Source organism: Nomascus leucogenys, chromosome 9, assembly GCF_006542625.1.
Source record: "Nomascus leucogenys isolate Asia chromosome 9, Asia_NLE_v1, whole genome shotgun sequence".
Lineage (NCBI taxonomy): Eukaryota > Metazoa > Chordata > Mammalia > Primates > Hylobatidae > Nomascus > Nomascus leucogenys.
In genome coordinates this window covers 49621217-49648917 of record NC_044389.1, presented here as the reverse complement: position 1 = coordinate 49648917, position 27701 = coordinate 49621217, and the positions used below count along the sequence as shown (strand labels likewise).

Here is a 27701-nt window from a genome sequence, read left to right as displayed (position 1 = left end):
ATAGTTTGGCATTACCAGGATGTTTCAGGCTTATCTTGTAGTTTCCCTGTTTCTTCCTTAGAAGCAGCCATTTTCAGAGGCACTCTGATTCCTTTTAGTGGGGAATGGTAATTAAAAAACAAGATCAGGGTGCTAGCTGTGCTCCTTATACTAGGGCATCCTTATTTCCAGGCCTTTTCAGCACTCAGAGCTAGGAAAGAATTGGCATTTTCAAGATGAAGTTTCCATGTGTGTTTTTTAAAATACATTTTAGTCATGAAATCATCATGTTTCTTTTACTTTCATTTGAACATCACAGGATTCTTATTCCTATTTCTCTTTCCCTATTCCATATTGCATCTCCTTTTTTTTTTTTCCACAATGAGAACCTGGCTCCCAGAGTCTTGAAATACACGTAAAACAGATTCAGAACTCTTACTGTTATAAGAAAACCTATTCAGTAGAGTTTAGGATTTGTTTACAGTTTTTTCTTTGTCTCTTTTTAGGCGAAGGGTATATAGTTCAAATATTGGGTTCAGAAGTTTCCTACAGAGTTGTTATATTAATAATTTAAAAAACATAATTTGGTTTATTGTATCTGTTTGTATGCAGTTTTAGCATTTATTTTTCCTTCCATGTTCACCGATTTATTTTTTGCATATGTAAAACATCTAACAGTTCCAAAGGCAAGAGTATCCAAAGGTATATAGAAACTTGATACATCTTTCTCTGTTTCTTTCATTTCTGTCAGAACAGATTTCATTTCGTTTCTGGTTTGTTTTTCCTGTGTTTCTTTTTACATAAACAAGCAGATGCATGAACATATATATATCCTGTTGCGTTGAAAGAGCATCTTATTAGTTCTGTAAAGTATTGGCAATATTGCACATATCTGAACTTTTTATGAAGTATGTCAACAGGGATAAAATTAACTTTTTTGGGAACTTTACTTTGAAAGAGTTATTTTGAAAGGTATTTTTTATAAAATAGTATAGGTTTTTATGAAACACGTCAGAGTGTTGCTGTTAACTGGTTGCACTAACAATACTTATATCCATTGCTGAAGAATATAGGGAAAGAAATACCAAAATTTTGAATAAGATTTTGTAAAACTGCAAAAATTAATATTAAGAATTCATAGAGGCACAGAAATGTATTTTTTAAATAATGTAACCTGATGTAAATCCTTAGTTCTTTTCTCATTTCTACATTGACGTCATACTATGTTGAAGAATATTTCTAAAAATATTCTAGAGTTAATAAAGTGTTGATAGCACATCTATATTTAAATACTTAGTACCACGGCAAGTAGTTTATATGACTTGAGAATGATACTGTAGGAACATACTAAAAGACTTTAGAAAAAGCATGTCAAGAAAAAAAAAAACAGAACAAGGGGGGTCAGAGACAACAATATGTAAGAAAAAACATAGAAAATTTATCTCACCAGAAACAGCACCTCTTCTCAGTCTCAGACAAGTACTGCCTCCAGAAAAGCCAATTCAAGCGTTGGGAAGTGGCAGGATCGATATGGGAGGGCCGAATCACCTGATCTAAGGTAAGGCTATTTTTAAACATTGGATACTCCCTGATGTTTAGATCATCAATGTTGTTATGCCTTATTAGTAAGATAATAAATTTTGACCGTACCATATTTTTACCCTCCAACTTATGCTTTTTCAGGGTACAGTTGTAGGTTTTTTAGTTATCTTATAAATCAAAACCCAGCACTTGTCTTGCCACCCATCTTTCTGGCTGTTTATGATATTTAATGAATTACATTGAACCATGCTAATGGATGCTCAGTAATTTTTTTTTTTCCTTCTCCTTGCTGCAGGTTAATTCTTTCTCATACCACATCCCATTTTAAAAAAATTCCCAGGTGCTTTTCACTACTTATCGAATAAAACCTAACATTCTGAGCCAGTATTTAGGACCCATAAAATTTGACTCTACTGAATCTTTCCGATCTTATACCCACTACAGTGCAAAAACCTGTGATTTCATTAAGTGGACATACTAGCTGCCCTGGAATATGCTATTTCCCTTATTGTTGTTATGCTTTTGTTAATGATCTACCCTCCATTGAATTTTGATTTGTGTTCTGAATCTTAAATTTACACAGCATACAACCTTGAATGGATATTATAATTTCTCCGAACCTGAAAACTGAAATAATAACTTCATCTTTAAGGGATGCAATGAGAAACAACTGTGTTCCAATATGAAAGTACATTACTTGCAGTGATCAGTCTGAGAGATTGTGCTTTGATAACCTGACTTCAAAATACAGACCAAGATACATTCCTAATTTATCATTTGAGGTTTTAAATAATTATGATTATACAAGGGGTAATTTTGGGGTTTTTTTTTTTTGCTTTTGTTAGAGAATTTTAAGCAATTTACCTGGTTGGCTCAATGCTATATAAATATGTTTGTAATTATTTTAATTTAAAAACTTAAAAAATACAAATGTAAATTATGATCAAATACCTTTGATCATAGCACCTAAAAGGGAGGAAATACTATCAAAATTTGATTTTCTTATGTTTCATTTTCTGTACAGTCTCAATTATATATTCCACATGAGTTGTAAGTATTTCCTGTTAGGAAAGAAGTTTAGTCATTCTTAAAAGTGGATATACATCTCAAAGTAAGAATGTCTAAACTGTAAGTCTAATAACTAATGTAGATAAAAATATATTACCTGCATTCTTAGAATAGTGTCAGTTGCATGTGTTGCTTTAGTAGGTTGAGGAAAGTTTTCATCTGATTATTTTGAAAGTACTCATTGATTTATCAATGTATTATATTGATTTGTCTTTGTTTTTGAACACTAAAATTCTATTTGAAAAACTAGTAGAAATTTCAAGAGTTATTTTAAATAAAGAAAAGTTATATCTGACAAGTGTAGAATGAAGTGTATGAGTCTTTTCACATACAACATTTCCATGGAACCTAAAAGTTCATAATTGTGCTAATACAACTTCTATGTAACAACTAACTCGATTATTGCATAGAGAAACACTTGGATTTATATTTAACCTGGCAGTATGGACAGCCTATTTACTGAACCTAAAAGGGCCAGACAACAAGAACTTATAAACTTATCATGCTATTGATAAAGAAACTTAAACTTACAACTGTTTTGTTGCATAAGTATTGGACTTGGATTTTAGGTTTAGTTTTGTCAGTAACCACCTGTGTGAATTAAGGAACGTTTCCTAACATGCCTATGCCTCCATTACCACAATTGTAACATAGTGGAGCTAGACTGTGTAATTTGGAAAGCCTCTTCAAACCTGAAACTCTTTATTTTCTGACTAGTCCCTGGTTTACAGTGGAAACTAGTCCTTAGAGATTTGAGAAATTAGAGAATTTGCCCAAATTCACAGCTAGTTAAGAGGCAAAATCAGGACTAGAATACCTGCTTTTCTGGCTTGCAGTACCAGTAGTTCAGGCAAGTCAACTTTCATAGACAAAGGCATAGAAATACTTAAAATAGGCCAGGCATGGTGGCTCACGCATGTAATCCCAGCACTTTGGGAGACCGAGGCAGGTGGATCACTTGAGGTCAGGAGTTCAAGACCAGCCTGTCCAACATGGTGAAACCCTGTCTCTACTAAAAATACAAAAATTAGCCACGCATGGTTGCAGTCACCTGTAATCCCAGATACTCAGGAGGTTGAGGTGGGAGAATCACTTGAACCCGGGAGGTGGAGGTTGCGTGACCCAAGATCACGCCACTGCACGCCAGCCTGGGTGACAGAATGAGACCCTGTCTCAAAAAAAAAAAAAAAAAAATACTTAAAATATGTTATTTTCAATGTAATTTTAAACTTTGTATTTGTTTCTTTGGCTTTGTTGTTATAACATCTGAAATTCTTTTTATATCAGCTATTTGACTTAGAATTTTTTATTTAAAATTGTTTTATTTTAGATATAGTACTTTATTTTTGGACACCAGATGGCTAATTTATAGTGAAAATATTGTTTCCCATACCTGAAAGAGACACATCTCAGTGCTTTATCTATAGCAACTCCATCTATACCTGCTTCTCTCTAAAAAAGATGCTTTGGAAACAAAAAAACACTCTTCACTTTAACTTTGTAATTAGTCTCAAGAATATATGTGAAAGGAAATTTGAAGCCGTATTTTCATTATGTGTTTTGTGCTTTAGAAATTCCAAAAATAGGCTGGGTGTGGTGGCTCATGCCTGTAATCCCAGCACTTTGGGAGGCCGAGGCAGGCGGGTCACCTGAGGTCGGGAGTTGGAGACCAGCCTGACCAACATGGAGAAACCCCGTCTCTACTAAAAATAAAAAAATTAGCTGGGCCTGGTGGCGCATGCCTGTAATCCCAGCTACTCGGGAGGCTGAGGCGGGAGAATTGCTCTCTCTTTCTCTCTCAGGCTACTTTTTCTCTTTTAAAACACACTCTCTCTCACTGTCACTCTCTGGTAGTGTAAGAAAAACTAGATTCCAGCTCTTGTAGTTAACGTAACTGACAGGTGTGGAGTTTGAGGCATTGCTTAAATGTTTGTAAAGAGCAAGTAAGTAATGATTAAGATCTTTCTCGTAAGTTATTATATGTGGGCTGGGCGCTGTGGCTCATTGCCTGTAATCCTGGCACTTTGGGAAGCTGAGGTGGGTGGATCACTTGAGCTCAGGAGTTTGAGACCAGCATAGGCAACATAGCAAAACCCCAGCTCTACCAAAAATACAAAAATTAGTTGGGCATGGTAGTGTGCACTTGTGGTCCCAGCTACTTGGGAGGCTGAGGTGGGTGGATCACTGGACAGGTGAGGCTGCAGTGAGCTGTGATCGTGCCACTGCATTCCAGCCTGGGTGACGGAGCCAGACCTGGTCTCTAAATAAATAAATAAATAAATAAATAAATAAATAAATACATAAATACATAAATAACAGTTATTATATTTGAAGTTGTGGCCTTATCATATGCTAGTTACTATTAATTTGTATAATATAGTGTTTTTCCAATTTTAACAGTATTCTTCAAGCCAAATCTATAAGTGTTTTTCAAACTTGTACCAGTATTCTTCAAGCTAAATCTATATGTATAGCAATGGCATTTTATTGGTGTAAGTTTGCTTTATAAATTCAAATTTTAACTCTTGTGAAACTAATTAATGAAGCAGTTTTAGTGAGTGCAGGAAATTGAAACTGGTAATATGGATGATTGCTATAAACATATCCTAATGCACAGTTTATTTTTTTATTTTGTTTCCATTTTATGTTACCAAGTTCTGTTCCTCTTAATTTTCAAGTGACAGTTTATTTTTCTTAAGCTTATGTTCCTATATTAGAATGCTTTTTAACTGATTCATACTCTTGAATGAATAGTAAAAATTGCTTTTCAATGTTAAGTCACAAATACATTTAAATATGCATGTATTTCTTATATTAAACACAATACTTATAATAAAACTGGACGTTAAATGAACATGATATCTAAGAATAACCTCTTCCTCTGACTACCTCCTTTTATGTCTTGATGAGACACTGTACTGAAAAGATGTGCCTATACCTTGGGGCATTTGATCAAGTGCTCTGAATGCATGTTGCTATAGTGTGTAGTTTGTATGATTTTATGTTATTGGACATATGAAGGCCTTTGGTGTTTTTTGTTTTTTTTTAAGTTTCTTATAGAGCTGTGTCTTTTCCTACCATTGATTCATTTAAAAGCATGAAATTAAGCATAAATATGGAAGGTAGAGCTTTATTCCAAGCTCTGTACAAAAGTGAGTAAGCTTGTTTGCACTTTTGAACACATTTGCGTCCTCCAGTGAGTAAAATTTGGGCTTATTTCACCTTTAAACATTCAAGGTTTTTTTTGTTTTGTTTTAAATAGAGCTTAAAAATTGACATTTTAAAAATTCAGACCCCAGAAAATTAGTATGATAAACACTGTTGAAGAAGAAGGGAAGGGGCTAAGCCTGAATCCTAGTGCTGCCACTTTACAATGCAAAAGAGCCTCATCTGTGGAAGTGAAACTAATTGGACATGTACTTTACTTTTTATTTTTTCAAGACAAGAGTCTCACTCTGTTTCCCAGGTTGAGTGTAGTGGTGGGATCATGGCTACTTGCAAACTCGGACTACCAGGCTCAAGCAGTCCTCCCACGTCAGCATCCCGAGTAGCTGGGACTACAGGCATGCCCACCATGCTCAGCTAATTTTTTATTTTTTGTAGAGATGAGGTCTCACTATGTTGCTCAGGCTGATATTGATCTCCTGAACTCAAGTGATTCTCCTGCCTCGGCCTACTCCCAAATCACACCTGAGATTACAGGTGTGAGCCACTATGCCGGCCCCATATACCTTAAATGTGATGTAAGGATTAAATAAGTTCTAAGCTATGAAAGCACCTATTTCAGGGCTTGAAAGATAAATCAGCCAGGCGCGATGGCTCACGCCTATAATCCCAGCACTTTGGGAGGCTGAGGTGGGCGGATCACCTGAGGTGGGGAGTTCAAGACCAGCCTGACCAGGCGGGGCACGGTAACTCACGCCTGTAATCCCAGCACTTTGGGAGGCTGTGGCGGGTGGATCACGAGGTCAGGAGATCGAGACCACGGTGAAACCCCATCTCTACTAAAAATACAAAATATTAGCCAGGCGCCGTGGCGGACGCCTGTAGTCCCAGCTACTCAGGAGGCTGAGGCAGGAGAATGGCGTGAACCTGGGAGGCGGAGCTTGCAGTGAGCTGAGATGGCACCACTGCACTCCAGCCTGGGCGACAGAGCAAGACTCCGTCTCAAAAAAAAAAAAAACACCAGCCTGACCAACATGGAGAAACCCCCTCTCTACTAAAAAAAAAATTTAAAAAATAGCTGGGCATGGTAGCCTGCGTCTGTAATCCCAGCTCGAGAGGCTGAGGCGGGAGAATCGCTTGAACCCAGAAGGCAGAGGTTGTGGTGAGCCGAGATCGTGCCATTGCACTCCAACCTGGGCAACAAGAGTGAAACTCCATCTCAAAAAAAAAAAAAAGACCAGACACTCAGTGAGTGTCGGATCTCCTCTTTCATCATGGGCTTTATCAGTCTCTTTAAATGTAGTACTGATAGAAAATAAATTGTATATCCAGAAAAGTGATTTGAATTCTGTGATTTTTATTTTAGACTAGGTTCTTTTTCTGGACGGGATTTTGCATTAATAAATTGTTACTCGAATATTAGGATATATTTTCTTTATAAATTATGTATATACTATAGAGAAAATTATTCTTGTGCTTGTGAAAGTAAAACGTACACACAGGTATAGAAACAGTACCATGTCAGACCAGTCATGTTGCCCAGGCTGATCTCGAATTCCTGGGCTCAAGTACCACAAAACTAAAAGATCAGTAGAAAGATATGTAATCAATGATATTCTTATGTTGATGGATATGACTTCAAATTTTTCTTGAAATAGTTAAATATTAATTTTTTATGAGCTACTTTAAGTTCTTTCTGGAGGGAACAAAATGTCTAGCAGTATGTAGACATCTCTTGAACATGCCCTTAGATTTGTAGTCTTCAACTTTCACTATATTGGAATTACCTAGGAAGCTTCAAAAAAGTATTGATACTGAGTCCCAGAAATGTTATTTTAAATAGTCTGGTGTACACCCTGTGCATCAGGATTTTGATATGCAGGCAAGGTTGAGAACCACTGATTTAGAGTCTTGATTCTGGGTTGGCATAAAGATTAAAATCAAATGATAGCTAGGCACCTACGGTTTTGAAGTAAAATGATAGATGTAGTTAAAATGGGAGCTGATATTTGTATAGCATTTTACAGCCTCACAGTGTTTTTCTTTATGTGCTTCTCATTTAATTTACATTTTCTGCCTCTTTGAATGTCTTTTGGTTGGTGACCACTATCAAAGATGCATGATACTTCTGATGCAAGCAAATGGATAGGTAATATATTTGCCAGGTAGAAATTGTGCACATATCTGTCCCTCTCCATCTTTTCTCTATACTCATAGTTGTCCCTCCATCTGAAATGTTCTACCTTCCCATCCTACATGTCTTTTAAGGCTCATCTCTTTCCTAAAGTAGCTTAAAAGATGCTACACAATTTCCATGCAGAACTGTTTACAGCCATCTATTTACATATGTGACCTGAATTAAATGTCATAACAAGTGCATCTCTTTTCAAGTTGGGAATATGAGATAGCCACATTCTAGGCTTTTTCTTAGCAAATGGACCTTTGAACTGATTGCTGCCCAGTTCTTATTAGAAGCCCTTCTGTGAGAAAACATTCATAGATGTCTACATTGATATGTGATTCACTCATTCTTTTAGAATATGGTTATGAACTTTCAAGCAATAATTCAAGCAATATTTCAAGCAAAATAATTTGAAAATTTGCTGTAAACTCTGGACTTTTGCCTGAAAATTGCATCTATACATATCTATTTATTTAGAAATCAGGGACGTCCTGATTCTTCTTTAGAGAACCATGTTGCTAGTTAAGAACTTGAACTGTTCTCAAAAGCACAGTTAAATTATTAGATCAAGCCTGACCATTAAGAGGGCTAGATATGCAGACCACGTTGTTTTGCTTCCCCTGATTAAATTGCTCTTATTGAATTGGGCGTTGTTGTGCTTCACTCAGCATTAAAGAGCATTTTGCGAAATAGCTCTTTAAAATTCAATTTTTTTTTTGGTAGGAATTTTGGAGACTTTATTTCCGTATTTTTGAAAACATGAGATTGCAATCCATTAGTGGGTTGTGAAACAATTTGGTGGTCCCAACCAATATTTCTTGGTTTTGTATTGTTTATTTTGCTTTTTTCCTATGCTATATTTAAATATTAATAAAATTACATTTTATCTTAATGTCACCATTTTTCCTTTTTTAAGTATTGTCTCATGAACCTTTTTTAGTTTTTAATGTAATGTGGGTACTGGATTGCTGTGTAAAATGTACTTCTTACTGTGTTTTGTAGTCAATAAAGTTTAAAAACTATTGTACTCATATTTTCTCTTAAACTCAAAGGAGAATTTTTTTCTGTTTATTCTCATTTGCAAAATGACAATAATGAGAGTTGCTACCTTATGGGTTTATCATGAAGACTAAATATATATAAAATATTTAGAACAGTGCTTACCTTGTGCGTAGTAGGTGCTCCATAAATACTAGCTGTCATTACCGGGAAAACAATCTTAGAGCAAATGCTTTGTTTTAATCTTACGCACATTAAAGACATTTGTTATTAATGATGTCCTTTGCTCTGGCTTCCAAGAAAAAGCAGCTGAGATTTTTTTTTTTTTTTTCGAGACAGGCTCTTGTTTTGTTGCCCAGTCTGGAGTGCAGTGGCACAATCACAGTTTACTGCATCCTTCATCTCCTGGGCTCAAGCAATCCTCTCACCTAAGCCATCTGAATAGCTGGGACCACAAGCATGTGCTACTGTGCCTGGCTAATATTTTAAATTATTTGTAGACACAAAGTCTTGCCATGTTGCCCAGGCTGGTCTCGAATTCCTGGGCTCAAGTAATCCTCCTGCCTCAGGCTCCCAGTGTTGGGATTACATGCATGAGCCTGACCTTCAGAGATCGATTTATGGCCTTTTGTCTGTCTTCTATTAGCCCTGATTTGTCATCTTAAACTTTCTGTTGCATCTCTGCAGGGAGCCTTCAGATTCTTTCTGGGATATCAGAATCATCAAAATATGATCATTTAATTCCATTGTAACTTCAGAGATATTTTTATATTCATTTACTGTGCCAGGAGGGGAGGTAGAGGCTCTTGGGAACATTTACTGCCTGTTTAAACTGTACATTAACTCAGACACCCAGAGTGGTTAGTTTCTTAGCTTTTTACTAGATGATTGAGTCCAGTATGGAGAAGAGGATTTTGATAATAGCATTAGCTGTTTACCTTACTGAACAAGTTTGTTGGCCTAATCAAACCTACGCTTTGTGGAACTCTTAAGTTACAGTAGATTTCCTCATAGGGAAACTCTATTAAATCTTCTTAAACAATGAAAGAAAAAGCTGTCCATTAAGAACTTTTGTGGAATAATATGGTTCAATATTTTTTTCCATAATGTGGCATCAGAATAATATTAGATTTTTAAATTATTTGTCAGTGTTAGATATTATGTGTTTTTTGTTACTGTGGTACATACTGTGTGTCTATCATAAAACTTTTTGGAACAAAACGGTAAGCTTCATTTATATGATTAAAGTAAATCAGTTTATGTGGTTAAAAAATACGGGCACAAGGAGATGTTTTGAAAATGTGGAGAATTGTAATTTTCTGAACTCCCTTTAGGGATATATACTTGTTAAGGCTGATTTCTCAGTTATATGTTTTTAGAAACATAGTATTTGCCATTTTGAATCTTTAGTGATTAAAAACAATCAATTTAAAGTTGAAAAAACTAATTAGACTTCTGACCATATTTAAGGTACATTTTAAGAGATGAATACTTCCATGTGTCCCAGACTTTTTGAAAACTAGAGATCCTGAGAAATTAATGGTAAAAGACAGGCTATAGAAAATTTTCCCCTCAACAGGAAAGTTATTCTTATATCTAGATCTAATTTTTACCACTTTTAACAATTTGGAGAATTTGCTATCTGACTTACAAGTCCAAACAAATTTGGTAGAATTTGTTCTTGATGGGAATAAATTTAAAAATGCAAAGGAGAGAGTTCAGTGATTGGCAAGAGAAAATAGTAGAAAAGGAAATAGAGTGAAAATAAAAATTTTGACAATGGAGGGCAGCAATTAACAGAGAGGAAATTATGACCTCAGAATGCACACCTGTATTTAGTAGGATGTTGGAATATGAAATGTTTGTATATCAGAAGGCTGATGGCATGTGCTTTGATAATGCAGTCATGGTGGGCATAGCTTTGCAATTTAAATTATAGGGAAGAAATTGAAGCAATATTTGTATTATCATAGAGATATTTGGATTTTTGTAACGTGAATATTAAGATCTTTCCCCAACTGTATTGGAGGATATGTTAATCCTCCAATGAAGTCATTCTTGATCTTTGGGATCATGAGGAAATCTAGGAAGTCAGTGACTCAGGCATAAAATTAGAAAGGCTTGAACAGTTTTAAATTGTACTGAAATTATAGAGAAGGGAAGTCTTAAGTGGGCAAGGGATGGTAAGTGGGAACTGACTATGTACTTGAAAACATTTCAGATGTCATGATATGCTTTTTATAGGGCTGTCTTTGTTAGCACAAAATAATTTGTGGAGTGTTTCAAGGTCTACTTGAGGTAAACTCTTACTAACTCATGATTTCGAGAAAAGTCTTAAATTCCTCACAGGTGAATTGTCTTGCTGGAAGGAAACCTAGCTCAAGGTGGGGGGGGAAGGTCTGTAGTCTTTGGGATCAGAAAGACTCAGGTTTGAAAGTTAGTTTTGCCATTTAATTCATGCTTAGGTTAGTGATTTCACTTTGGACCATGGCTTGTCTCTTAACAGGTATACAGTAATTTTTAAGTTTTTGTGAGGTTTAGATATAATGGGTTTGGCATCCAACCTATGGTAGCTGCTGTTATTTGTCATTTTAGGAGCCTAATCTAGTGACTGCGGAAGGATCTATGGTATTTTAATTGTTTTACTTCTATAAAGTTTTAAAGGCAGTATTGTTCAGAACTGAAATACAGATGAAGAGAAATTCATCTAATTTGCATCCACTTTTCATTGCCTATTTCTCCAAGTGACTTCTATATCATCTTAGGCATGCATACTTTTATAAAGTCCTTTATCTGCATAATAGCTTTTAACATTATTTTAATTATTTAAAATACAACTTACTAGGTTTTTCTCTTAAATTTTTCTCATAGTTTTATGATAGACTATTTTTCCATATCCTTATAAACTTTAAAAAGATTGTAGAAGTGAGGCGAGTATTTAAATATTTGAATTTTTCTATCTAAATGCAAGTTATCAGAAATGGCAAACTGGTTCCTGTTTTATGTTTTTTTAAACACTTGGAATATATCACAAGGAAAATATCTTGTGTATGTTAAAATGAGCATTATTTTCAGGCCTTTTTGGGGAATATTTAAAGTTTCTGTAATAGAGCTGTAGTATGTGTTACAATTGTAGTGGTCCCAAAATTTCCATTTGTCTAGCATTTGCTGTCTTATTTAATTTCACAAGGATACATTTATTTGGAGACTACTAAAACTAGTAAGTTTAGAAGAAGAGCTCTACAGAGACTTAAAACTTAACATTATGATCATTGTTGGATGTGTTGGTTCTAGCTTATTTATTAATAAAAATCTTTATGACAGTGCAAAGTAGCGAGCTTAAACTCAGGGATATTTTTCAATGTGTATTGTGATCTGATTTTATTTTAAAATTTATTGCAAACACATTTTGTTTTTATTTCTCACTGCTTCTATTATTTTTAAAGCATCTAATTCAGTGAAACTGAATTGATTCAATTTTTATGTTACAGGAGATTACCTGGGGCAATTGATGTTATTGGTCAGACTATAACTATCAGCCGAGTAGAAGGAAGGCGACGGGCAAATGAGAACAGCAACATACAGGTTTAGTATTTTAAAATAAATAATTTTCTTTAACTGAAGGATATCAGCATTATAATTTATTTATAATATAATAAATTACTATTTTATTCAATAGATAGTCATAGTGCTATGCTGTGTTTTAGGTGATACAAAGAGATTTAAAATGTGGAACCAGTCATCATTTATTATAAAGGCATTTCCAGTTAGAATTTATCATCTCTGAATCTTTTTTTAATAGGGTTTTTTTTTCTTTTCCTTGACAGAAACGTAATACAGGTTGAGTATCTCTTATCTAAAATGCTTGGGACCAGAAGTGTATCAGAGTTTGGAAATTTTCGAATTTTGAAATGTTTGTATGTATGTAATCTTAGGGATGAGACCCAAGTCTAAACATGAAATTTATGTTTCATAAATAAGTTATTTAATTTACTATGATGATTTGTTAATTTATGATAATATTTTTTCCTTTGGCAACCCTGAATAAACCGTGTAGTGGGCCCGAGTTTTTATTGTGATCCGTCACATATGAGGTTGGGTGTGGAATTTTCCACTTGTGATAAAATGTTGATGCTCAAAATGTTTTGGATTTTAGAGCATTTCAGATTTCAGATTTTTAGATTGGGAATTCTCAACTTGTATATAGGTTTACTGAATGAAAAATAAAAGACCACCAGTGATTTTACCACCTAAAGATAACCACATCTGGTACATCTTTTGATACTAAGCAAAATTGGGATACTATTATAATTATATTTCTGTGTATACTTCTTTCCCCATCTAAAATTATCATTTGTATGTTTTCATATTCCTAAAATATGATTAAAATATCTTCATGATAGCTTCATTGGATAAATATACTATGATTTATTTAATGTGACATTTTGGGAGGAGGTGTAGAGTTCCTTTGTTTTTAGGTGAAAAATTGAGGGGAGATAAATTATCAGTAAGTTGGATAATTAATGTTAGAACTTTAATAACTGAGACTTCCAGCTATTCAGTTTGGCCATACTTTTTTCATTATTTATTCCTATTTTCTGAGTCCTTTTAAAAATGTCCAGAGCACTTTATTCTTACCTTCGATAAGTTGATCATGTAAAATGTTCCTTTTAGCGTCTTTAAAGGCAAATCATTTCTATAGTGGAAGATGTTAGTCCATTTTTCCTTTCCCCTTACCATTAAAATGCCACGATTTCTCAAAATACATACTTTAAAAAATAGCTTATCAGCATGAGCCCTACAAAAAAACACTGCACTTAAATGTAGGAAGTGTTAATGGAAAGAGGGATTGTATGTTTAAAAGATTGCTTTAATCAGCAAGGATCTGAGAAGTATAAATTAAATATACAACATTATGTTGGCTGTCTTTCCCAAATTTATTTACACATCCTTGGGGAGCTTATCAAAAATCCAGATTTTGAGGTGCCACTTTGCTTGTTTTATTTCAGTAGGTTTGGGGTGCTTCTTATGGTGCCTGTCCCTTAACCTGTTCACACAAATAAGCATTTTGCAAACATTGCTTTATTTTTTAAGAATAAACCCTGGTCTTAAAGTTACAAGGCTCACATGATAAAGTTACTTACATATCTTGCTGCCTGTTGCTTGCAGTGTGTTGACGCATGCCTGACAGTCTCTTACTTTGCAACCTGGTGATGACATGCCTTTGTACAGTGAATGTCTGACCTGCTGCCATGTTAATTTCTTAAGGCTAGTGTCTGTGATTATTGATTACATTGCCTTAATTGAATACTTTAACTTTGGTTGGGTGACAAAGATACTACTTGTTAAACGATCTTTATGAAGTACTCTTTTCTTGTGTGGAGTGTTTGTATTAATTACTTTTTATTAAGAAATTTTTGGTAATGATCCAGTTGTTTTTTCTTAAGATTTGAGTATGCACATTTTTAAAAGTATATGTGTTTGTATACTCACATAGGCATATGTATACACATATCACACATGTAGAACTATTACTCTCCCCCCAAAAATACATGTGTGAATTAAACTACCTTTTACTTTGTTTCTTAGATTAAATGAAATTAATTTACCAAGATTCATCTTACATAATATTTATGCATCTGTTTAATTAACTGTGCTCTAATTTTAGGTCCTTTCTGAAAGATCTGCTACTGAAGTAGACAACAATTTTAGCAAACCACCTCCGTTTTTCCCTCCAGGAGCTCCTCCCACTCACCTTCCACCTCCTCCATTTCTTCCACCTCCTCCGACTGTCAGCACTGCTCCACCTCTGATTCCACCACCGGGTAAATAGTAAATAAGACATTTGACTTTGAAAGAAAATTAGCTCGCGAGTGTTTTTTAAAATTTTTGACAATTAAAATAATATCTTGATCACATTACATTAAAAGTAATAGATATAATACTTATCTTCAACAGATTCACACTGAAACAGATATATATATGTTTATTGCTATTTCAATATAGGAAAGAGACAATGTTCTAAAATTGAGAAGAATATACAGATACCAATCTTGTGATTCAAAAATATGATAATGATCCCCAAACTTAAGTTGCTAATAGAATATGTATAAATCCATACTCAGTTACAAACTTTACCAGTGTTAATTTGTTTTGAAAAAAACATAAAAGATACTTTTAGGATGGGAGTAGATCAAAAAATTGTATCTTGCGAAGAGATTGATTAATATTTCAGTCTGGTCTTCTTCTGTATACTGGTTTCCTTTTAGGAGACTGCTACTGGGTGCCTGGTATTTATTTCTTTTAAACAAAAGTAAATGTTGATCATATTTTTAGCAACTTTTGATTATTAATTAAAAACCAGGTTAGTGGTGATAGAGAAGAAACTCACAAATAATTCCCAAATTTTATTTTTATTTGAATTTTTCATTGGGTTGCCTTTCTTACTTTGCTTTTAATCTTTATCTGCCTTAACCAAGTTTTTATGAAACTAGCAAGATTGATTGAGATAATAATTACCTCTTCCCAGGGAGAAAGCTAGTAGTAAATGATGAAAAAATAGCTGCTTATTCTCATCAGGGCAACATGAAAGACGTATATTAGGCTTTACTTCCTATTAATAAAATCAGTTTATACTAGAGAGCCATGTACTCTCACTTTTATTTGCAAGAGAGCTGTCTTTGTTTTAAGGTGCCAGTTGTGATCCGAGTACAGAACCAAATACAGGGTCTGAATAGTCCTTCCCTAACATATTCATCCTTGGCCTCTAAATGTCAGCCACTGCTTCTGTCTTTCATCCTCAGTGCCTTTGATTTCCTTCCACTGTCACCTCTACTCTCAAAAAGTATGAGAAAAATATGAAAAAATGACTTGTGGCTTTAGAGGGTCTGTTGTCTCAAAAATAGAGGAAGGAGGAGGTTGGAATATAGGTTAGAGGTCCTTATTCCAGACAACATTAGTGTTTCCAATTTCAGTGAATTTCTTGTTCCAACAAATAGATTGAGCAGAAACCACTCATTAGTTGGGATTGACTTATGGTTCTTGTGTCATTAATATACTGAGTATTAACCAAATGAAAGAGGACTTAGGTGATTCAAAATGAGGACTTCTGTGATTTCTGTGTGAATCCTTTGTCCTCTGAAAAAGAATTAGATAAATAAAAGGTAGAAATAATTAATGTTTTAACATATTTTATTAATTATACTAAAAAATTATTAATGTTTGTGGTAATCTGTTAGATTCCTTTGTAATATTACTTAAACTTTACTAGGTAGTGATTTGAAATAATTTTCTTTTTTTAATGCTTAAAACTTTTTAAAAATTTTATTTTTAATTGATGGTAATACTTGTATACGTTTATGGGGTACAATGTGATATTTTGATTTATGTCTACATTGTAGAAAATCAAGTTAATATATTCATCACCTCACATACTTATCATTTTTTTTGTGGAGAGAACATTCTGAAATCTCCTAGCAGTTTTGAAATATACAGTTATTAATTATAGTCACCATGCTGTACAGTAGAGCTCCAAAACTTGTTTTTCTCATTTTGCTGGCACTTTTGTATCCTTTGAAAATCATCTCCCCTACCTCACCCATGGCCCCCAGCCTCTGGTAACCACCATTTTACTCTCCGCTTCTATGAGTTGGATCATATAAGTGAGATTGTGCAGTAATTGTCTTTCTGTGCCTGGCTTATTTCACTTAGCACAGTGTCCTCCAGGTTCATGCATGTTGTCACAAATGACAGAATGAAAGGATTTCCTTATTTACTAATATAGTATATCCCCAGATGGCTAACATTTTGTATGTTCAGTACTAATTATTAAAGTAAGTAGGACAGAGTTGGTATGAATTCATAACAACAAATACTTAGCTGGCATAAGAATATTTGAAACTCTGTAGAATATTGCTACAGAGGTAATTGCTGCACATAGGCAGTAGCATTGTCTGGAAGTTTACTTTTTTTCAAAATGATAAAATTACTTTTTTTTTTTTTTTTTTTTTTGAGACAGGGTCTCACTCTTTTGCCCAGGCTGGAGTGCAGTGGTGCAGTCTCGGCTCACTGCATCCTCCACCTCCCAGGCTCAAGCGATCCTCCTGCCTCAGAGTAGCTGGTACTACAGGCGTGTGCCACCATACCCGGCATTTTTGTATTTTTTGTAGAGATGGTGTTTTGCCATGTCCAGGCTGGTCTTGAACTCCTGACCTCAAGCGATCTGCCCTCCTTGGCCTCCCAAAGTACTGGCATTACAGGCATGAACCACTACCCCTGACCATTTCTTTTTCATGTAACCTTTGTTCATAAGTATAACAAATCTTTGAACAGTGTTTAGGTTATTAATGACATTATACTGTAGAGTGCAGATAATTACTTTTCTGTTGCTTAATCTATTTTTCTACTTAATTCTCAGCTACATGCTTTCCATATTTTAAAATCCAGATTTCCTTTTATGTTTATTCTTGGTTTACATTTCTATGCTCTTCTATCAACATTTAATGAGTTACAGATTCAAATGAATTCTAATGCTGGTTTAAGCAGTACCTAACTGGTATATATGCTGAGCAGGATACTAGTTCATTAAAACCAAATATTTGAAGTTGAGACTCTCTGAATTGCTCCTTACTTTTAGTAGAATGTGAGCTGTTGGGGAGCGTACAGACTATGTATTTCTATCTATGTTTCCCTACAGTTTTAGTCACAGTGGTCTTATATGTACTTGGCATTCCCTAATGTGTTTGCTAATTGAGTTAACGACATATTTATGTGTCCATAACACCAAAGATGATTTTCGGATTTATACCTGGTGCATTCAATCACGATGGGCACTGGCTCTGCATAACAGTATGGCTGCATAGATATATGCCAGCTGCCATGCTTAAAGCTGTAGTTTGCAGTTACCATTTACCACAGAACCACATGATTACACTATATTCCGTAGTTTGTTGTAATTTAAATCACCTTAAGAATCATAAGCAGCTAATGAAAGAAAGCTATGATTCAGGATTCTTTTTAAAGTATTGCCTTAAAAGATACTCCATTTTTCTTAAACTGTCTTGTTTTTTGCTTTCTTCAGAAATAATCAAAAGAAAATGGAAAAACATTTTTTAAAGAATTAATTTAAATGTATTTTAATGTTGCCTTTGTTTTTAAAAGTAAAGTCCAAAATATGATAACTATAGTAATGATATTTTATTCTCATATTTTAGGATGCTACTAGTTTTTTGTTTTGGTTTTAAATAGGGTGACCATACATCCAGATTTGCCTGGAAGAGTCCTACTTTATACCTTCTATCCCAGCATAATTATTATTATTCATTCTTAGAAGGAAATTCCCTGGTTTAGATGATACAATTTCTGATTGACTCTTGGAAATTTACAGAGCGCTTACTGCATAAGTAGATAGTTACTGTTTAACAATTATAAGGTGTTAGAGATAATTCTCATTTGAAGGACTTTTAATGTCAAATAGTTCACAGAAGAGGAGAAATGTATTGCCTCCTCTCACCCTTAAACACACACCTACAAACATATGAAACTTTGCTAGTAACACAGAGAGGACAAAGTATTTCTGGCCATAATAGATTTGTATGAAGAATAGAGGAGATTTATGTATTAGAATACAATAAAGAAGGAAGAGATGTCTGGAAGTGCAAAAGTATTTATCGTGGTTCCCTGCAGCCATACTAACAGTAGCTTAAAACAAATACTGGGCCAGGCATGGTGGCTCATACCTGTAATTTCAGCATTTTGGGAGGCTGAGGCAGGAGGATCACCTGAGGTCAGAAGTTCAAGATCAGCCTGGCCAACATGGTGAAACTCCATCTTTACTAAAAATACCAAAACATTAGCTGGCTGTGGTGGCATACACCTATAGTCCTAGCTACTTAGGAGGCTGAGGCAGGAGAATCACTTGAACCCAGGAGACAGAGGTTGCAGTGAGCCGAGATCACACCATTGCACTCCAGCCTGGGTGACAAGAGCGAAACTACATCTCAAAAAAAAAAAAAAAAAAAAAAAGAAAAGAAAAAAAGAAAACAAATACTAGCTAATTTAGTTCTTCTATAATTCTTCTATAATATCCAGAAAATCTGTTATTTCATTTTCTCATGAGTCAGAAGATAGTTTCCATTGTATTAAGTTTTTTCAGAAATACATTAGAGTGGTTTCATGCTTTTTCTGAGTAATAATAGATATAATAGCTAATACTTATTGGGTGCTCACTTTTCAGGGTACTATTGTGAGTACATTTCATGTATTAATTCATTTGATTCTTGAACAATATCTGAAGTAGATGATATTCTAATTTTGCACTGAGGAAGCGGGGACCTAAGTCATCTAAGTGATAGCTAGAAAATAGTAAAACCAGAATTCTAACCCAGGCCGTTTTGCTTGAAAGCCTGTTTTCTTTATTAACTATGTTGAAATGAATCAGTACCTATATCCAGAAAATCGTATTATTGGATTACGTGTATTTGTCACAGTAACATGTCTTGGAAACTTTTTTTTTAAAGCATTTCTCTGATGTTGAAGTACATGCATACGTATTTGTGGGTAGCGAAGTTAGGGAGATTATAAGGAACAGTCATCAAATTTTTGAAAATCTGAATAAGGTTTTTACTGTTTGCCTGGCTTGTGTTAAGAAGTCTGTGTTTAGCTGAAGTCAGTTTTGAAATATTTGTTTATTGGAAGAAAAATTGTAAAATTGGAAGTATTAATATTATAGGGTAGGTGATTTTGTGTGTTTGTTTATTGTGGTAAAATACAATATATTTGTCATTTTAGCCGTTTATAAATGTGTAGTTCATTGGCATTAAATCCATTCACAATGTTATGTAACCATCACCATGAGCTGTACCTAAAATTTTTCATCATCTCCAGTGAAAAGTCTGTGCCTGCTAAACTCCTTCCCTCCTAAGGATAGCCGCTGTAACCTCTATTCTACGTTTTGTTTCTATGAGTTTCCTTATTCTAGGTACCTCATATAAGTGGAATCATGCATTTGTCTATCTGTGTCTGACTTACTTTGTTTCTGAAATAATAGAATTTAATTAATGATTGTGAGCTAACTTTATGGTAGGCTTTTAATTTAGGCTCTTAAATGTTAATTTAGTGTCATCATATTTGATGTTCATTTTTTTTTTTTTTGTAGTGGAGTTTACTGAAGAATAGAAGTCAAATTCAGTTAAACTCATTTGTTTTTGTATGAACTCTTACAAGCCTCAAATGACTAGTTCTGTGGGTCTTGGGAACAATTGAAATGTAGCCCAGTAGTGGAATTCTGCTGAGTTGAAGAAGGGTCTTTGCTTTACTGAGATATAGCCCAACTACTCTGGACTACAAACCAGAGTAGTTGGGCTATAGGGTTTTAAAGTTAGCCATAGGGTTTAACTGTTTATCTAGATACCAGATGTGTAGGATTCTGCATTTTAGAAAGAAGTAGATTTCTTCCTAAAAGACTGTTGATTGTATCAGTGTCTGGCTAATCATCTAGTACTACTAATTTAATGAACTTTAAAATCTTACTTATTCCTTAAATATGTTAATTTTGGGTAGGGATGATATATAGGAATCGGGTCAGGGGGTGGGGGCGGGTGGCGAGTTGCTCATATCTAGGGTCATTCTGCATTTCCTCTAAGTCCTGCATTCTCATTAGATTATTTTTCTGTTAGCAGTCTGGTTCTTTAGCACAGCAGTTCTCAAAACTTTTTGGTTACGTCTTCTTTAAACTCTTTAAAATTACAGCAGATCCCATAGAGCTTCTACTTATGTATGTTTTATCTGTTTTTTAATATTAGAAGTTAAAACTGAGAAATTAAAATATTAGAGATGTATAATACACTCATTACATGTTAACATTTTTAAATTTCTTATGAAAAATAACTGTACTTTTCCTAGAATAATTTTAAAAATTTAGTGGGAAGTGGTCTTATTTTACGCTTTTGGAAATGTCTTTACTATGTGGCTTAGTAGAAAAAGCTGGTTTCTCCTGTTTGTTTTCACATTAAATCTATTGTGATATCACGAGTTATGTGGCCCCTGGAAACTCCACTATAAGAGAATGAGCATGAAAAAGGCAAATAACATCTTAGTAAATTTTTTTTTTTTTTTGAGATGGAGTTTCGTTCTTGTTGCCCAGGCTAGAGTGCAGTGGCATTATCTCAGCTCGCTGCAACCTCTGCCTCCCAGGTTGAAACGATTCTCCTGCCTCAGCCTCCCGAGTAGCTGGGATTACAGGCATGTACCGCCACACCTGGCTAATTTTGTAATTTTAGAGACGGGATTTCTCCCATGTTGGTCAGGCTGGTCTTGAACTCCCGACCTCAAGTAATCCGCCCACCTCGGCTTCCCAAAGTGCTGGGATTACAGGCATGAGCCGCTGCACCTGGCCACAGCTTAGTAAATTTATGAAAGTAGTTTTGACCTGGCAGATTCAGTAGGGTCTCAAGGACCTCCAGGAATTCCTGGACAAAACGTTGAGAACACTGCTTTGGCAGAAGCTTGGCCTATATTGGATATTGGATGAATATCATCAGTGCCCTTGAGGAAGTACACTTTTATCCCTTTAATTGAGAAACTATTTTATGACTGTAACGTTTATTAAGCTAATTTTATAATACCATGGATTTTTTATCTTAGTCAACAGATTACCTCAAATTAACTGGCACTGTTTGCCAGAAATGTAAGCATTTTCCAGAGTTACCATTAAAAAAGAACTCCTTGAAGTTTTTGAAAACTGTATTTATTCTTGTTTTTCTATATTCAATTTAAAAAGCCTGCCTGTCAGTGTTTTCAGTAAATTCAAAACAGAGAACAATGCTAATTATCTATAATAAATAGAATTTTCTGGCACAATTAAAATTTATTTAAATGTAAATTTTATAGAAATTAAAAGCTTTCTTAGGATGTTGATTTTTGAATGTGCTTTCTCCTCCATGATGCACCCTTTATAATAGTTACATTTTGAATACATCATTGACACCACATTTTGTCGAATCTAATTACAGTTTAATTTGTGCCTTCTGCTTACACTGCTCTTTCGATTGTCTCATGATTATATGGAAGCTGGTGGAGATAATTTCTGTACAAGGTCTCTATTAAAAAACATAGGTATTTCTATCAAAAATGTTTTGTGTAAGATAGAAGTTTATTTTCTGTAGGCTTTAGATTTTATAAAATAGAAGAGTAACAGATCCTAATAAAGGTAACATAGTTTGTCCATTTTATAGTGTATGTAAAATTATCTTTTTTACCTTTTAGACCTGAAGTATGCTGGTAAATGTATGCTGGTAAATTTTCGGTTACTTTGTTATGTGACCATACCACTTTTTAACACTTTTTTTTCTTAAAAATAACTTAAATCTTTTTTTGCACCTTGTAATTGTTTTAATCATGAAATAATGGTTTTGCCATGTTCTTTCTACATTCTGGTTTGTATTTAAGGGTGGATGGTAGATGAGATGGTACACATGTGTGTGCATATGTTTTTGTTTATGTTGAATTTTTAAAATCCTGATACATAGAAAAGTATTTCTGGTAGAAGGTGATATTTAAAGATTTTTGTAAACCTTGGCCTTTTCTACTCATTTTGAGTAAAACTTCTGAGATTGATGGCTTTGAAATACAAGTCATGAGACTTAAGGAAAGTGATCAAGTTTATCTATTTGTTAAATAATAGTGCCAGTGGAATTTGGAATTTACTAGTGAGAAATAGGAAGCGTAGTTTACATATTCTGCCATTTTTTTTCTTTCATTTGAATTTGAATAGAGAAAAGATAGACGGTTATTGCATGTATTGGTTTTCTACTGCTGTATAACAAGTTACTCCAGAATGTGATGGCGTAAAACAACATACATTTATTATTGAACAGTTTTCATGGGTCAGGAATCTGGGACAGCTTAGCTGGATCCTCTGCTTTAAGGTCTCTCTCAGACCTCACAATCTTCTCCAAAAGCCTGACTAAGGAAGTATTTGTCTCCAAGCTCACTCACCTCTTTGTTAAAAGGATTTTGTTTTTTTTCTAGGCTGTTGGATTGACAGGGCTTCAGTTCCTCACTGGTGTAGGCCTCTAATATGGTAGCTTGCTTAATCAAAGCATGTAAGCCAAGAAGGCAACAGAGAGGGTGCTAGTGAAATAGAAATCACTATCTTTTGTAACCTAGTCATGGAAGTAACATCCTTTGATTTTTTGTGTGTGTGGTAGAAGTAAGTCACAATGTCCAGCCCCCACACAGGGCAGGACATAAATACCAGCAGACAGGGATCATTGAGAGCCATGTCAGAAGCTATTTTGCCTTAGTTATATAAAATTATGACAGACTACATTGAGAATGAGTTTATAGACAATCTTTGTTTAGTTTTTTGTGAGTGCAAAGCGCACTATTAATTTTGTGGGAATTTTTAGTATGGGTAAATTCTTTTTAATATGATGTTTAACAGGAATGCTGCCTTTCTGTTTCTTTGCCTCAGTTCTTTCAATCTCCTAAATAGGATTTCAGGTCTTACCCCACCCACTTTTACATTTAAGTGTATGTGTTATATACTGGAAAAATTAAGCTGGGTGTGGTGGCTCACTCCTGTAATCCCAGCACTTTGAGAGGCCAAGGTGGGTAGATTGCTTGAGTTCAGGAGTTCGAGACCAGCCTGGGCAACATGAAGAAACTCCATCTTTATAAAAAATGCAAAAATTAAGGCCAGGCATGGTTGCTCACACCTGTAATCACAGCACTTTGGGAGGCCGAGGCGGGTGGATCGCTTGAGCCCAGGAGTTTGAGACCAGCCTGGGCAACATAGCGAAACCCTGTGCTCTGCAAAACTTTAGCTGAGCATGGTGGTACACACCTGTAGTCCTAGATACTTGTAGTCCCAGCTACTTGGGAGGCTGAGGTGGGAGAATTGCTTTGAGCCCGGGAGGCAGAGGTTGCAGTGAGCCGTGATCATGCCACTCACCCTAGGCAACAGAGTGAGACCCTGTCTCAACCAAAAAAAAAAAAAAGAAATCATCTTCTCTTTTGAGAATGCCAGATGGTGTAGGCTCTCTTAGTACTTTAAGTGTCATAGGTAGATGCTTTTGTTTCATAAAAATTTGGAATGGGATTTATTTAGTCTGTACTAAATTGCTCAGCAGTGAAATTAGGAGAGAAGCTTAGAATCGGATCCAGTGATCCTCATAGTATAGTTCTGGGCCAGCAACATCATCTGGGAAATTTAGGGGAATGTAGGTTTTCTGGTCCTGCCCCAGACTTACTGAATCAGAAATTCTAGGGGAAGGGCCCAGCAATCTGTGTGTTTTAAGAGACTCTCCAGGTGATTCTCATGCATGTTCAGGGTGGTTCTTATTTATTTATTTATTTATTTATTTATTTATTTATTTATTTATTTTTCTGAGATGGAGTCTCGCTCTGTCGCCCAGGCTGTAGTGCAGTGGCGCAACCTCGGCTCTCTGCAACCTCCGCCTCCTGGGTTCAAGCGATTCTCCAGCCTCAGCCTCCTGAGTAGCTGGGACTACAGGTGCATGCCACCATGCCTGGCTAATTTTTTGTATTTTTAGTAGACACAGGGTTTCAGCATGTTAGCCAAGATGGTCTCCATCTCCTGACTTTGTGATACACCCGCCTTGGCCTCCGAAAGTACTGGGATTACAGGCGTGAGCCACCGCGCCCAGCCTGTGTTCAAGTTTTAATACTACTAATCTGTTCAGTCTGTTAGAGCTTGAGTATTACTTTTCCAAAAGGTTTTGGCTGGCACTAGAAATCTGCTATTACTACTGTTAACGTATAGCTTTCCAGGAAAATCAACATTTTTTAAACTCACTTTTCAGATAAAGGATATAGAAAAGAAACAAAATACTTTCGTTATTTAAGTCTGTTGTCTAGGTTAGGCAGCATGTGTTTGCCAGGAAGATGGAGGTGTTGGGAGGGGAAAGAAGAGGGACGTTTGAGATGAATTTTCTCTTCCCTTATACTGTTTCTCTTTTATTAAGAAAAGTCAAATACTAAATAGTGATTTTTAAGTGAGAATGATGTTGGCCTTACATGATATCACATACCAGTTTGAAACTACATTCAGTAATTGTCAAAGAATTGGTTATATAGTGTTTCATCAACTTTATAGTCTTGTTTTAATGAACATTTACTTATAAAGATTTGTATTGAAATAACATCTTAGATGAAATGGAGGTCTTACAAGAAGGGCCCTTCCTAGTTGCTATGCCAACTTTCTGATGTGTAGGTATTGATTGGAAAGACCTATAAATGACATGGTTTTTTCTTTGATTATGTCTTTAATTCCAGTAGATTATTTTTGTCTGTCCTATGATACTGCTGTAGTAACAGTAACATTAAAGGCAGACAGTAATTTTAACTACCTTTGTAATGTACTTAATTCTTTGGTCATATGTCTTTTATCTCTACATTTTGTGGAAGTTTAACAACTTAAATGTTTTTGAGGGCTAAAGTTTGAAGGGGCTGACTAGTAATTTTTTAGTTTTTAGCATGAATTTACATTTTAGTAAGCTGTAGTAAGCCTTAGCTAAAGTGATACATCCTGCTCACATAATCATTTAGATAAAGTTATTAGGATTATAGTATATAGAATGGGTGGGTGATTTTGGTATATTCCTTTATCTTATAAATCTCATCTTACAAATCTGTATCTTATAAATCTACGAAAATAATCATGTATTTACTTATGAAAACTAGATCAAATAGTGAAGTGGTGTCCGTATTGTTCTAAAGAAAATTAGGTTGTAGTATATATTAAAAACATTTAATGCTCTGCCTTCCTTACTTTTCTCATTTACTTTGGAGTCTGGGACTCTACTAGCTTGTACGGTTTGCTGGATTCTTTTAGTTTAGTAATTTGGGAAACAGGAAGGTAACCTCAGGATGGATGAGAATTGCCTTTAGCTATGGGTCAGTTTAGTAGACTTGTGGATTCATAAAGATTTTTGAAACTTGATGGCTGCTTTATGTATCTTTAGTCTTGTTGGTTTTGTAAGTTTGGAATATGTTTTTATTGTATGGGTGGTTAAAATCAGGTGCTTTGGTCTCTTTTTTAAGGCCATTTGCTACCTTAAGATCTTTTTAATCTAAATCTCTTACTGTGATAAAACATGCACATCAGAACATGTTTAGTGTTAGAATATGTTTCCTTTCACAAGAAAACATTTGAAAACAATTCTGTTTCTTTTTTTGGCATACATTTAGCTAATAAATTAGATTATTTTTTGAACTAATTTTGATGCAGTTTTAAAGATAGGATTTAGGAAACCATTCCAACTGTTTTAGTTATTTATGGTGTAAAACTTTTCATGAAAAAGTTACTTTAAATTGTCTTACTTTTTTTTATTTTCCTGCTTAGAAATCTCTCATTTTTCCTCCACTGAAAATAGTTAAAATTTGCATGCCACATAAATTGCCTTTCATGTATCTCTTAAATTCAAAATGCTGAATTTAATTTTAGTATTTAGTAAATACATTTTACATTAGGCTTTAAGGGCACATTTGGTCCCTGTAAATTGAAAATATACATAGTTTATTCCTCAGAGTTTATAATGTATACAAATAATGAGTGAGAGTCACTCAAATTAATATTTGCTAGCACCTGTAGAAGTAAATCATTCACATTTATGTTAATGTGCCCTGGGGGTGTATATATATGAATTGGTTATTCCCCCTTTCTCTCCTTCTACAAATCAAAGGAAATGTTAGCCTTTTCTCACTTCTGCCAACAATGCTAGAACAGTCAACACTTGAATGAACCACAACATATTGAGCTTTACAAAAGTCAGTAATACCTATCATCTTGAGTTATCCTTGTACTACCTGCAGTATTAGAGAAAGAACCCACAGATCAGTTTTTCTATGAAAATGTTAAAGTAACAACTTCAGGCATTGATTATCATATTTAGTTAGGATTAACTTCATGGCATTTGATAATTGTGTGTGCATAAGTGTGCTTTTTAAATGATGTCTAACTTTGTGATTACTAGTGGGGGAAACCTTGTTATCAAGTTGTTAGACTGGGTTTTCATCAAGGAAGCTGGATGTTATACTCGAATTGTTAGTCCTCTACGAGAAAATAGAATGCTTCTCTTGAGTGAATAAGCTAGGATAATGAGGCGAGGGGTTTTATTTCAAAGTTTGTTTTGGTGATGGCATAAATACATAACAGGTTCTGAAATCCAATTACTATATTAAATTTCATCACTTGTTTTTTAGGTATTCCAATAACTGTACCACCTCCAGGTAAAACTTTTTTCATGTTTTCTCCATCATTGTTAATAAACACGAAATTTCAAGCTTATAGTTACAGGAGAGACGTTGTTGATGCGGTTAGAATATGGAATAGGCTATTGGGATTTCAAGGTCCTATTTTCAGCTCTGCCTTTGCTTCATTCCAGTTTTGATTAAGATATTTAGTTTTCTTATACCTGTCTTACCCATTTCTGTAGAAATAGAGATTCTGAGAAAATTCTTACCTATTCAATTTGTGAAGAAAACAGTATAGGATATAAAATAAAATTTTTCTTAAAAATGTCTTTACAGACCAATGCATTTTTTATGTAATATAGTGACTATAAGAAAAGAGAAAGATAATTTATTTTGACTTTATCATTATTTCTGATTTTTTAATTTTAATCCTGCTGGCTTAGTATCATGAGAAAATGTGTTCTGAACCCCACATAGCAACTAGACAGATAGCTGGTCAGGTGGCTGTTAAGAGTGGTGATTGTTTATTGTTGTAATAGTGTGGTCAGTA

The 27701-nt window shown here is 34.6% G+C and overlaps 1 protein-coding gene across 12 annotated transcripts in view; it reads left to right on the top strand.

Moving 5' to 3' along the window:
- The window catches only part of FIP1L1 (factor interacting with PAPOLA and CPSF1), a 74706-nt gene that overhangs the window by 30475 nt on the left and 16530 nt on the right, over positions 1-27701 (top strand). For 4 of the 12 annotated variants that reach the window (XM_030818936.1, XM_030818939.1, XM_012499506.2 and 1 more), the window contains 4 exons: positions 1430-1537; positions 12427-12520; positions 14604-14760; positions 27161-27187. In XM_030818936.1, the coding sequence (XP_030674796.1) occupies positions 1430-1537; positions 12427-12520; positions 14604-14760; positions 27161-27187 (386 nt within the window). The remainder of the gene's footprint in view (positions 1-1429; positions 1538-12426; positions 12521-14603; positions 14761-27160; positions 27188-27701) is intronic. The other 8 variants (XM_012499512.2, XM_012499510.2, XM_030818938.1 and 5 more) reach the window with 3 other exon arrangements.